Source organism: Acartia tonsa, chromosome 8, assembly GCF_053477335.1.
Source record: "Acartia tonsa isolate MP-2025a chromosome 8, ASM5347733v1, whole genome shotgun sequence".
In the NCBI taxonomy this organism is placed as follows: domain Eukaryota; kingdom Metazoa; phylum Arthropoda; class Copepoda; order Calanoida; family Acartiidae; genus Acartia; species Acartia tonsa.
In genome coordinates, this window is record NC_137267.1 from 40,515,956 (window position 1) to 40,530,473 (window position 14,518).

Genomic DNA, 14,518 nt, shown 5'->3' on the forward strand with positions numbered 1-14,518 from the left:
TTCAGTATAAAGGAGAATTGTGTCAGGGAGGAATGCTCGAATGATAAAATAAAATCATAAAAATACTAACAGTTTTGTTAGTCCGGGCCTTGGTGGTTAATTTAAATGACAATCTTATAATTTTTCATTGTAATATTCATGGAAAGCTGCGACAAATAACTATTCTATAATGTAAGTAGAAAGTAACCTTAAACGCAATAGTATTTTTTTGGAATTTCAAGTAAAATCTGCAAACTACAAAGTGGAAAAACAGCGCAAAATATTTTGCATAACTAACAAGTATATATGTCCAAGGCCTGAAAATAACGTAGAATTATGATGAATGTAATTATTAATTGGTATTTCCCATTATCATTTTTTTCACCTGTAATTATTTTTAATAAAAAGCAGTAAGCTTTTTTGTCTGTAGCGAAGGATATCTCTAACTGCTGAACCGATGTGGTTCTCCTTTACATTGTAGCTTGATCAGGAGAATTTTTTTACTATTTTTGGGAGGCAACCTTCCAATGAAAGATGACCGCCCCCCCACCCCAAAAAAATTTCTTTTCTTTTTCAACCTCAAATAGAAAAAGGGGAGGGAGGTTCAACTTTTCCCCCTCACACCTTAAAAGCCTCTAAAGATTCTAGGTGTGTATGTGGTAAGACGGCAGCATACGGACGGGCATTTTACAGAGTTGCTACGCAGTGGCTTATCAAGTCAAGCCTTCTGCACTAATCCTATTATCACCATTCACCTCATGACCGCTGATGACCCCACCGGCAGCGGTCAGATTGGACTGGCTAAATTGGGGAGGGACGCGGCCACTTAGTAACCCCGCGCCCCTCAGGCAACTATCCTACCAGGAGGTGGTTACCTTCCCCTTTACTGCAGCTTACCCCACAGATGCCTACCGCCGCGGGCTACGCCCTTGTCTCCCCACACCCCCTTCAAACCTAACTTATTGTTATCATCTATTTTTGTATATATAGTAATCACCCATTGTAAATGTATTCAGTTTTAAATATAATTTTGTATGAGTAAATCCTGCTAGTTTGTTATTGGTAGAATTCTTCAAGGCTAGGGGCTCGTTGGATTCGAACTCGCAACGGTAAGCTGAAACGCTTCAGCTTACCACAACTTAGTGTCAGCGTGTTTCAATCGAGCCCTGCAAAAACTAGCCAATTCTACCTCTGATTGGACCCTTTTGCAAGTAAGGGGACAGTCAGCCGCCAATTAAGAAGCCAACTGACCCGCGAGACTGCCTTTTTAGGTCGATTTTCCATCATTTTGAACGCATTATGTAGGCCTCTGGCCTACGGCAAGCGGATTTAGCCTGCTAAAAGCGCCAGTTTACGGCGTTTTCCGTACCGTGCGGGAGTAGCGCTGGGTGCGCAGCCACGGTAATCGGATAATTTAGCTCAGACGGCTACAGAACTGAGTCTAATTTGGCACGTGTAGCTGGGACAAGTCCCAGGACACCCAGGCCAAATCTACGAGACGGACAGCTGCGTAGCTGGTCTCCCTGAGAAGGCAATGTGTGGCTGCGAAGCTTCAGCACACAAGTAAGGCCTACCACTGCGACGGATAGCAGAATTTGAGCCCAAGGTGCGGCAGGACGGGACATTCCCTGCCGTTACCTCCCAGGATTCGAACCCACGGCGCTGCAGGACGGGCCATTCCCTGCCGCCACCCCTCGGGATTCGAACCCGCGGCGCTGCAGAACGGGACATTCCCTGCCGCCGCCACCCATCGACGCTTGCAGGAGGGACATTCCCTGCTGCCATTGCTTCCAGAATCACACTTAGAGCTCCTAGTGATAACTACACATAAGTGTTTATAAAAGTCAACCAAGTGATAAAATATAAAATTGTTGACCCAGTGATTTGATAAGCTCTAGTGATTCGAAGCTCCAGTGTAAGCCACCACCAAAGGTTTACACCCACTATGGTAGGCGATAGCACCATAGCTGCGGTTCGGCCGCCGCCGAAATTTCGCCCGACCCCAGCCGAGAGGGAGGCCCCCTTGTCTCAAGGGCAGGACCTCCACTTCCCCTGCCATATCAGGGTGAGGTTCCCTACTCCTGACCCTGCCCAGCACGTACAGGTTGATGCCATGGTAGATTCTGGCAACCGTGTACCAGGGTCCGCTGTTATTTCTGAACACCTCATGCACGCAATGGGCGTGCAGAGGATGTTGGTTCCAGACAACACCCAGATCCTGACTGCTAATGAGGAAGGGCAGCCCCTTCAGGTAATTGGAAAGTTATATGAATTATATATGGCAGTCTCACACACTCTTATACTCCATCTGTACCACGTGACCGTGGTACGGAACCTCTCACACCCCCTGAACTTAGGGGGGTACTTTCTCAAGGAGTTCGGAACTAGGCTCTGTTTCGACATGCAACCCCCCTGCTTGTGGGTGCGTGGGGAGTTTATCCCACTCCGTGGCGTCCCTATAGACCGGGAGACAGCCGAGAGAGAGTTGAGTTACGAGGGGCCTCTGCCAGGCCCACTGCCAGAGCAGCCGCGCGTAGTCGAGCAAGGCACGCATTGGGTGGATGCTGCGCTGAACGCCCACAGGGGGACCAACCTGCTAGCCATGGGAGTACCCCCAGTGCCCCGGGTGCCTCTGGAGAGCCTGCCAACGACGTTCCCCGAGATTTCCAGCCCTCCAGAGCCTATCTTCTCCGCCGATACCTTTATCAACGGCCAGCCGTGTCCACCTGGCCCCCTCTACCTGGGCCCCCCAGCAATCCAACCCGCCAAGTCCGAGACCAGGCCCGTCAAGTCGCGGTCTGATGCACTCGGAGCCGCGCCCAACACCCAGGATTCAGCCTCTCCCGGCGCCGTGCCCGTCAAGTCGTGGCCGAACGCCCCCGGAGCCAAGGCTGGCCCTGACAACCCGGCCTCTCCTAGCGCCGAGCCCGTCAAGTCGTGGCCGGACGCCCTTGGAGCCACGAATGGCTCCGATGCCTCAGCCTCTCCCGGCGCCGAGCCCGTCAAGTCGTGGCCGAACGCCCCCGGAGCCAAGGCTGGCCCTGACAACCCGGCCTCTCCTAGCGCCGAGCCCGTCAAGTCGTGGCCGGACGCCCTCGGAGCCACGAATGGCTCCGATGCCTCAGCCTCTCCCGGCGCCGAGCCCGTCAAATCGTGGCCGGTTGCCTCCGGAGCCAAAGCTGACCTTGTGCCAGCCACTTACAGGCTAAGTGCTGTCACTCCAACAAATGGCCAACCACCCCAACTCCGTACGGCCAAGCGGGTGGACTTGCCTGGACGCGGCGTCATGGCTGTCCCTGTTGAGTTAGTGGGACACCGCACCAAGGATGCCATCCAGCTGTCTGCTCCAGAACAAAGGTTTGGGGAGTATCTTGTCATACCAGAAGGCCTGTATGCGCACAGGCCTGGCTCCGCCAACGTGTTCCGAGTACTGGTGGTCAATGAGGGGGAGATGCCTCTCCTGCTGAACGCCGGCCTCCCCGTGGCTGGGGAGCTGGTGAAGCCCAACATTCTGGAGGTCTCCGACGAGCCTCCCCCTCGCATCCATTCCTTCCAAGAGCCTGTTGAGCCCCCAGATATGCAGCAGCTGTGGGCAGATCTTGAGATGGAGGAGAACGAATTTCTGCGCAAGGACCCCCTGCTCAAGAAGGAGGTCTGGACCCTGCTGTCGGAGTACAGGGACGTCTTCTCCAACTCCACACCAGGCTGCACCGACGTAGTAGAGCTACAGCTGCGCCTCAAGCCAGGGACCCAGCCGATCCGCCAGAAATTTCGTGATTTGAACCCACGGCAGGAGGCCGAGCTGGAAAAGCAGCTGGACACATGGTTGAAGGAAGGAGTCATAGAGCCTTCATAATCAGCCTGGAGCAGCCCCCTGGTGCCCATCAAGAAGAAGGACGGGAGCACCCGTTGGGCAGTCGACTACCGGGCCCTCAACAAGTGCCTTGAGCTGGACAGCTACCCCTTGCCAAAGATCCAGCAGCTGGTAGAACGAGCTGGGGGACACCGATAGTGAGACGGGCCACGGACGTCCACTACGTCATCAGACCCGCCTCTCCAACAGCCAAGATCTCGGAAATCACCGCGCATGTTGGCCGACTGAGCAAATACACAGGAGATGTCACCGCCCAGCAGATTCCAACGGACATCCAAGACGACCTGGACGGCGACAAAGACGCCACTGAGCTGCCGGCCGGAGCTGCGGCGTTGCCATCTAGTGAACCAGGACAGTTTCCAGTGTACCAGCCGGCGGCCGCAGCCCCACAGCCTAGCAGCCAGGATCGTGACCCGGTGGAAGAGAACCTGCAGCACCAACCAAACGAACCACAGCTGGCGCCGCCGGCCCCAGAACCACCTATGGATGCAGTCTGGAACCCTGACGCGGACATGGAGCCCCTACCTGCCAGCAGCGAGCCTTCAGGAGATGAAGTGGCCACTGAGATGGAAGTTGCGGCCCCAGAGGGTGAAGCAGAAGCGATGTGCCCCCTCCAGATGACAGCCGTCCCCATCCGGGTGGGAGCTAAGAGGCCGAGCAACCTGGACAAGAGGGCAACCCTATGGAGTTCTACGCGCCTTCTACCATCGTTGTCCCCCCCTTGGGAGCTTCTAGAGTGAGCCTAGGCCTCCGTGTTCAGCTACCAGCCGAGACAGAGATAGTCCTGCAGACAAGGCCTAATTTCCAACGCCGAGGCCTCAACCCTCAACCCTCAGCTGGGAACCAACCGGGAGCTGACAATGCTGATATCCAACCACAGCCAGACCGAGCAACGAGTGTCCCGAGGAGCCTGTATAGCCAGGGCTGTCCTACACCGAGCTGTGCCCCAGGGAGAAGCTGCCGTCCCCCATGGTTCAAGGCCTGGTGGCTCGGAGGCCCCGCAGCCCTTGAAGGGGAGGTTGTGGTAAGACGGCAGCATACGGACGGGCATTTTACAGAGTTGCTACGCAGTGGCTTATCAAGTCAAGCCTTCTGCACTAATCCTATTATCCCCATTCACCTCATGACCGCTGATGACCCCACCGGTCAGATTGGACTGGCTAAATGGGGGAGGGACGCGGCCACTTAGTAACCCCGCGCCCCTCAGGCAACTATCCTACCGGGAGGTGGTTACCTTCCCCTTTACTGCAGCTTACCCCACAGATGCCTACCGCCGCGGGCTACACCCTTGTCTCCCCACACCCCCTTCAAACCTAACTTATTGTTATCATCTATTTTTGTATATATAGTAATCACCCATTGTAAATGTATTCAGTTTTAAATATAATTTTGTATGAGTAAATCCTGCTAGTTTGTTATTGGTAGAATTCATCAAGGCTAGGGGCTCGTTGGATTCGAACTCGCAACGGTAAGCTGAAACGCTTCAGCTTACCACATGTAGACACAAATAAAAATGGACAGGGAAATTTAAAATAAACTAACGGAAAAACAAAAGCGAATGTGATATAAAGTTAGAAAATAGATTGACAGATATATAGTAAGAAACAAAATTGTAGAGATGAAAAGCTCAAAATTCTTTAAAGATATTTTTTCTGAAGATTTAAAGGCAGAACTGTCAAACAATATTGATTGTTTTAATGATTTGCTGGAAATTGTAGAAATACTCTTTCATGCTTTGTCGCGTATTAGAAGATTTCATAACAGGTTTCTTAGGTATAAATTAATTTACTTGCATTTCTCTACACTATGATATAAAATAATAAGATGTGTTTTGTTTGTAGCTTTACATCTTAATAACTACTGAACTGATTGGGTTCTCTGTTTTAGGTAAGCTTCACAAAGGTCCATTGATGGTTGTAGGATATTTCACTTTTAGCTTTAAGTCTTGGGATGGTTTGAGTCTACTTTTCCAGTCCCTATGAATTAGAAGCTCCTAGAAGCTAATGGCGCAGCCGCTAGTGGTCTTTAATCAATAACATAAATAAAATGAATTTCTGGACACAAGAGGATAACAAACGAACATGAACAATAGTAGAAAAGTACCACTTTTGATATCATTATAAGTGAGAACAAAAGTTTGATTTAGCTAAACATAATACTTGCAGGAACCCTTAGTCAATAACAATTACATCCCTCCTTAGTTTAAGAAGAGGCACAAGCACAAAATGAATATTTAATTTTAAAAGGAACTTGATCCAACATAAGGTTAAACTACTTTAAATGTCAGCAAACCCATGACTGTGGTATAGCACTCGTTTTTGCAAAGTTGATAGGTTCGAATCTCGTCTTAATTTGAGATTGTTTATAATACTATATCCAAAGCCCGACATAACAGTTAAAGTAGGGGGGATATCTTGTTCCAAAAAGGATCAACTAATTACAATTCACAGTACAGCAGACCAAATTCTTGCAATCAAACGGTTGGTTGTCTGTAGGGTGTTTGGACTTATGATTATGGAAATCAACAATCAAAATTTGTTTCAGAAAATACACCAAAAAAAGATCACACTGTAAACGAGATTTAAAACGTGTACTTCGTTCAAACTAAAAATCTATTAAGCAGATAAAATGTTGCAAAAGTAAGACAGTTGCAATTGTATGTGTTGCAAAGATAATTAGATTATGTTGCATATTTTAACAAGAACAATGATCCAGAAAGATAGGGTACTATGAGCTGTTTTTACACTAGTCCCCAAAGTTTCATAATAACGTTCTGTTTTCCGATGGCTTAACACCTTTGGGGACTTTAGTGCATTTTGATTGATCCGTTCATTAAGTTGAGTATTCAAACATTTCAACCACTAACTTTAATCTACAGCAGGGGTAATTTTGTGTATCATCATTTGGGATGAACATCGGCCATTGTCTTATCCCTGTAGATCCCTTTTGATTTTGACAACTTGTATTTTAAATTTAAGCAAATTATAACGTTAGATATAAACTTTAAATGTTGGATTGTCAAAAGGACGAACAATCATCTCTAATTATAAAGTATCTACGCTACCAAAAACACATTAAGTTGCAGATTGGCAAATTATTCAATTTTTGTTATCTATAGCGAATATGCATTTAGAAATCAAGGATGATAACATCCATAAATAACATAATTTATTAATACAATAAGGATGACAACATCCATAAAATTGCGAAGCTCAGAAAGGGTAGCACAAATGAACAGCAACACTTATGAATGTAAGAATTGAATAAGCAGAACATAAATGTTTAGTTTAAACTAAAGTGTAAGTAAATTTGTTGCGAAACTGCCTAAATACAGGATACCGTTTAAGGAAATATACTTATATTTTTAGGAATTGATAATAGACTAATATTGTACTTAGTTTTCCTAGAAATCAATCAGTATTCCAAAAATCAGAGGAAAAAGATAACTATATAGATTATCAACGGACATTCTTGTAACGATTATATACACAGTAGCTTAGAAAATCGTACATAACTACTGCAGGAACCCGAACCACAACACATAGTTTGAAATCAACGATAAGAGCTATCCCTTTTGGACGGGCGTACGAACCTACCCTAATTATAGAAAAGCTTTGCCTTTTTTAAAAACACTTTCTGTCTGGAAAATTTACCAACCATAATACATAATATTAAATAAATTTTTATACTCGTTTGTACCAAAAATAAGTTTATAAAATATAATTTATTTTTAATGAACTGAAATATACAAGTATATATTTTAAAAGGTATTATTACATTACAACAAATTTTAAACATAAAAATTTTGCTAATTTTTATTGGATGGTTAACAACTAAAGCTGAATGTAGTAATACCCAAATAAGTCAGATACACAAATGAATCACAGTGCATTAGTATAGATAGTTAGCTGATCCATTTGTATACCTAACCACATAGAATGATCACAGCAATGAAAGGGAGATAGGTTAGAACATGTCCAATTTCTTCCAGCTTGAGATGTCATCCTGAAAAAAAGAGAGGTGTAAAACATTCACTTGCACAGAAATTTGACATTGCCTCATGGGGTTAACAAAAAAGAGAAAATTGTCTCCTACCCAAATTTTTTTTTCTCAACGGATTGTTTATTGATTACACCCCCCTAAGGAGTAATTTTGTCTACATTTAATGTCTTACCAATAAATGTATAAGTACAGATATAGCTTTCTGCTCATTTGTAGCGACTTGGCTGTGTTAATATTTCCGATTCTATTAGCTGATATAGTTGAAAGTCAGTACTTTGTCCACGGGGTGGGGAAATGCAGTTAATTCCAATTAATTGTTTTATCTCAAATTCCTATCCCTTACCTTTGTACTTCTCCAGGCCAGGTTAACAGAAAATCCAGCCGCCAGCAATATGCTCATAGCAACCTAAAACAATAAGAACAATCACATGCCTAACTTGCAAAGCACAAGAATCTTTCACCAAAATATTATGATTTTTCACATAGATGGATGATTTATTTATCCATTTAAAAGTAAAGTCTTTATGTCTGTCTATCTCAAACCAACCAATAGATATAATTCTCCTTTATAGTGAGACTTCTCCAGTTAAGAGTTCATAACTTATTTTAGGTGAGAATACCTCAATCCTCACAAGAGAAATCATCAATAGAATAAATACTAAATAATAAAAATGGAGTTTATTATAAAATTCATCTTTACAAGAAAAAAATTTTCTTTAAAAACGACCAAGATAAACTCTGAAAGACAGACATTTATTTCAAGTAAATCTAATTGTCTCCAGAAAAACCTATTTGATTGATTAAACCAATCTCCCCAGGTTTCTTTTCAGAAAAATGTCATTAATCATTTGTTTTTGTACAATAGAGAAACTTAAAAAGACGAATGCCCTTTATAAAAAAGAATACTATTTCATATCTTGAACTATACTTCAATTATATTTTAATTTTGTGTTTTTGTTTTCTCCACTATGAATGTTGTCATCCTGTTTAAGAATCAAAACATTAAAGTAAGTATACAATTTAAAATAATTAAGATGTAATTAAACATGTAATGTGTAATTAATGCTCAAGTATAGAAAAAAATTATGTTTAAATTAGAACAATTGTATCCATACGTAGCGCAAGAATAATAATTTATTGATATTTAAAAGGGAAGCTAAAGTCTTTCAAAGATATTTTTAATTTGGGCATGTTAGAATTGTCCTATCGATTTCCAACTTCGAATGATTATTTTTGTATCAGACTTGGAAAGGTACGATTTTGAAGGAGTAACAACTCCATAACTAAGCATTATAAAAAAACGTACTTCTTAAAAGTGATTTACATTATACATTTTTTTTTCCGAAAACCATTTGTTGTTACAATAATTCTCTTTTATAATCTAAAATCCAAAAAAAAGTCCATATAAATCATCCTGTATTGAAGTAGTTTTGAGCTTAACACGGAAGATTTGTTCATATTTTACATATATTATTTCAAATATTAAATGCGCTGTTAATCTATATTTGTCTATGTTCGTTTCTTAGACCTTCAATTTATTACATTTCTCTTTATGGATCTCGTCAACCTTGTTTCTTGTAGTAAAATTTCTTTTGATCTTTCAGATTGGGTGAACCATTTGAACTCGGTTATCTTAAGAAACTATTGTATTGTCGTAATTATTTCTTTTATGAAAGTAGCAGGATTCATATCAGCCTGTGATACCAAAGGATATCGCTAACTGTTGAACCGATTTGGTTCTCCTTTACAATTTAGCTTCTCATAGGTCTTTATGACTATTTTTGGGGGGTACCTTCAAAGATAACCCTTAGAAAAAATAATCTCAATAAATAAATTAGAGGCCTATTGATGTAAAGCCGCTAGTTTTAAATAAATTATCTGAAGAGTAACTTCACTTCTAAAGAAAAGAAAAATAAGTAACAATGCAATGGCAAATAAAGTTAGAATCTTAATGCAATTGTTTACATCAATTTGACTTTAATGAGAAAGCTTATAATGTAAATTACTTGAAATGATATAAAATTTCGAATAAGATTAAAATTTGTGCAATTAATGTTAGTTTGAACTTAACGAAGTGTTTAATATGTTAATTATTACGTTATCTCTTTAATGAATCTGTTGGGTGAACAACATGAGGAGTAAAAAGAAGAAATGAAATCGAAAAACTCATTAGATAGAAAACTAAAATGAAAATTTAATCTTAAAACCACAAATAAACATAGAAAATACTGTCTATTTACTGAATGCCTTTTAGTGACACATTTTATACCATAGTTATAGAGTAGCTGTGCAATTAAAACAACCATAAATAGATTTTCCAATATGATTCTAAATCCGATTTATTTCCGTTGGATTAAACACGATTCAGAGCTTCACTAAAAAATCATGTACCGTACCGCATTATAAAAAATCCACGAAAAATAAAGTATAAATCATGAATTTATTTTTTTGGTTCGGGCCCGCTGCCCCTCAGGGCCAACACAACCGGAATAAATATTCTAATTTTTCCTGTTACTGTCTATGATTCGATAAATAACAAACAAATATATCCATACCTCTGGTTTATCCATGGCCTCAATGGCCCAATCATTGATAACATTAATGATGCTTCCTGCAGATACTCCAGCTTTGGCTGCTGGACTAAACATTGATACCTGAGAAAATATTTTATTTTTAAAATCACGAAACCTCTTAAACACACTATATTATATTCATAGTAGTACGATGTCTATCTTTTAATCTGTCTGTCCGTTTGAAGCTTAAGCATTGGGTAACCGATAAACCTGATTAGGTTAGTGTTAGAAATTCACAATATACCTACTGGTTTTCTGCTGGTTTAAGCTACTTTGCCGTTGGTTTAAAATCCCTCTACTAAAACAGTTGCCCCACCCCCCTCTAATATTTTTCTTTAAAACTAAAAAATTCCTTTTTTTCAATCAAAGCCATTTGTTCAAGAAAAGTATTTAGCTTGTAAGCTAAAGATCTCCTAAAAAGCTGTTCCAGTTTGGTTGAGCTTTTCATTATAAATGTCTTAGAGTGGTTTAAGCTCTTTTCTGACTCTATATATTCTTCCCTATGCAAATAGTGCAAGAAAAAGGTTTTATGTTATTTTTTTAAGTGTCTTAAAATCTCTAAAAAGGCAGTTAGAGCTATAAAATATAGTTTTATCTGTACAAATCAAGATATATAAAAAGTCAATATTAACCAGTTTATTTCATTATAAGATTTTGATAAGACCCTTACCTTGATAACACCCACAGACAACCTGCTGTCCTCAAAGTTGTAGGAGAGTGTGAGTCCCCATTTCTCTTTCATTGATCCTCGTTTCAATTCTTTTCTAACTTCTGGTTCTGTCACTTCTGTCTTCACTTTTTCTAAAATAAGAAAATTATGCTTTTAAGGAGCTTAGCAATTACAAGTTAGTTTTCTTATTCGTGACGGGAACAGTGACAGAAAATAAATAAAATGGTATGTAAAAGTAATTTTAAGCATAGTTTTTTATTACAATTGTTTACAGTTTGATGGTCAGATGAACATACCTTAGATGCAGAGTAGCTACGCTACTAAAAACAAGAATTATTAAATTTAATAGTAGCAAAGCTCAAAGAATTATTTTTATGAATGCCGATAAGTTAGATAACTAAACTAGCAGCTTCAACTATATGATCTAGGGGCTCAGTATTCTAAGGGAACGACAGTAAAATAGCACAAGATAATCCTAGGACCTATGTGAAGCTTCCCTAAAATAGCGATCTCAATTGTTGTAGCCGTAATCGAAATCTTAAGCTACAGACGAATAAAACTTGCTACTTTTCATAATTGGAAATTTTATCTTTCTATGTATCTATCTTATTAACTAATTAACTATCTATCCATCTATCTATCTTACTAATTAATAAACTATATTTCTATCTATCTTACTGACTAATTATCTATCTACCTGTATATATTTCTATCGTACTAACTAACTATCTATCTATTTTCTATTTTACTAACTAATCAACTATTTATCTGTCTAAACATCTATCGTACTAACTAACTATCTATCTATCTTTGTTCTTACTAACTAATTAACTATCTTACTATTATCTATCTATTTATCTTATTACGGAAGTAAGGCTATGAGTAGACAGGAAAGAAACAAAAATAAGGATTCTTTCAAGGACAAATAACTATCAATCTTTGTAAGCTGACCCATACACTATGTGACACATATAGTAGAGTATCATATACATAAAAATATTAAAATTAAGTATAAATCTATGCAAGCTGACCCCTACACTATGTGACATAGAAAGTAGAGTATCATATACATAGAAACATTAAAAATAACTATAAATCTATGTATGCTGACCCCTACTCTATGTGACATAGATAGTAGAGTATCACATACATAGAAATATTAAAATTAAGTATAAATCCATGCAAGCTGACCCCTACACTATGTGACATAGATAGTAGAGTATAATATACATAGAAATATTTTTTAAAAAGTATAAATCTATGTAAGCTAATCCCTACACTTTGTGACATAGAAAGTAGAGTATCATATACATATAAATATTTAAAATAACTATAAATCTATGTAAGCTGACCCCTACTCTATGTGACATAGATAGTAGAGTATCACATACATAGAAATATTAAAATTAAGTATAAATCCATGCAAGCTGACCCCTACACTATGTGACATAGATAGTAGAGTATCATATACATAGAAATATTTTTAAAAAAGTATAAATCTATGTAAGCTAATCCCTACACTTTGTGACATAGAAAGTAGAGTATCATATACATAGAAATATTTAAAATAACTATAAATCTATGTAAGCTGACCCCTACTCTATGTGACATAGATAGTAGAGTATCATATACATAGAAATATCAAAATTAAGTATAAATCCATGCAAGCTGACCCCTACACTATGTGACATAGATAGGAGAGTATCATATACATAGAAATATTTTTAAAAAAGTATAAATCTATGTAAGCTAACCCCTACACTATGTGACATGGAAAGGAGAGTATCATTTACATACTAGAATAGAAATATTAAAAGTAACTATAAATCTATGTAAGCTGACACCTACTCTATGTGACATTATAGTAGAGTATCATATACATAGAAATATTTAAAAAGTCTGCTTTTGAAGTGTATGGTTGAAGCAATGATATATGGGGTTTAGTTGATTCTAAATATTCATATATATATCTCTATTGTTCACATTGATGCACATGTACAAATATACAATATATATTACACAAGATACATCAAGTGACCTAAAATGTTATATATTTAAGAAACTTTTAATTTTCACTAGAGGAAAAGCTAGAGACTAATTTAATCTCTGTTTGTGCCATATTTTTGTTACTCTTATTAATTATTTTTCAAGAGTTCATTTACAAACAAACAAATGAAATGATATTTATCCAGTTAGACTTTAATCTATTGAACGTGAGAAAATTCCTATTTTTTTTTAAACTTCCTGTATGTGGCACTAAAAACTTTAATTCCATTAAATCATTAAGATTCAATAAGATACTAACTTTTTACATCTCAAAAAATAATATCAATTTATTTTATTGCATTCTAAAGTAATTAAATTTAAAAAAACTAATTACGTTAAGCCAATTTATATCTCATTTGAACCACCTTTAGGTTAAGTATGGTTTTAAAAAGCCCTGCAGAAGAGTACCTACACAGAGCTATAAATAATTTCTTTTCTCAAGGACTAAATAGGGAAGGTTGGGTGATAAGAAAAAGGTGTGAGTGTAAGGCCACAGTAAGGAATTAAGGGTGGGTATTTAAACCATGACCACGAGCACCTAGTTTCTAACAGTGATCTAAAGGGATAAGACAATAGCCAATAAATAGATATATATCCTCAAATTTGATACACAAATTAACCCCTTCTGTAGATTAAATTTACTAGTTAAAATGTTTGAACACTTAAGTTAAAGAACCAACCAATCCAAATTCACTATAGTTTCCAAAGTTGTTAAGCCAACGAATAAGAAAATGGTAAAACGGTATTATAGAACTTTGGGGACTAGTGTAATTAACAGCCCATTGTTCCCTCCTTTTTGGTTCCTAACCTTCATCTGACTCTTCATTTTGATCACATTCCAGAGGAATTTCAACATGAACAACTTCCTGTGGTCCAACATCATGATCACTTTCCTCTAAGGACTCTTCGCTTTGTTCCTCTTCCTCTGATAACTTTTCATTAGGATCCTCTTTCTCTGGTAAGTCTCCATTTTGTTTCTCTTCCTCTAGCCCTTCATTTTGATGTACAACTTCTGGTTCTTCATTCTGAGCATTTTGTTCCTCTTCCTCCAGTTTCTTAGCGCGCCATCTAGCATGCCAGGTGGACATTTTATAATTGATTTTGTATGATCTGACAACAAATTGGTAATATTTCTTCTATTAGTTGAGTAATAAAATCACAACTTACAAAATACAGTTTTCTTTTACATATTGTACAGTGACTTAGCCTCTAGCCTTAAAATATTTTTTTGAAAGACGAAAAACAATTCTAACTCAATCCCTTTTTAAGAAATCAAGCTAACCGTTACTAATGTACGGATGGATGAACTGATCTTAATTACAGAAAAGATTCGCTTTGAAATACAAAAATATATTATGTTAAGTAAATTCAAGT

The 14,518-nt window shown here is 39.0% G+C and overlaps 1 protein-coding gene across 1 annotated transcript in view; it reads right to left on the reverse strand.

The window, feature by feature from the left end:
• Positions 1-7,563: 7,563 nt before the first annotated feature.
• Positions 7,564-14,518, reverse strand: part of LOC145326943 (uncharacterized) — a 64,930-nt gene continuing 57,975 nt past the window's right edge. Inside the window, exons 8-11 of the mRNA XM_080170392.1 lie at positions 11,099-11,229; positions 10,411-10,509; positions 8,199-8,261; positions 7,564-7,858 (exon numbers count right to left, since the gene is read on the reverse strand). Coding sequence (XP_080026518.1) covers positions 7,820-7,858; positions 8,199-8,261; positions 10,411-10,509; positions 11,099-11,229 — 332 coding nt within the window. The 3' untranslated portion in view covers positions 7,564-7,819. The remainder of the gene's footprint in view (positions 7,859-8,198; positions 8,262-10,410; positions 10,510-11,098; positions 11,230-14,518) is intronic.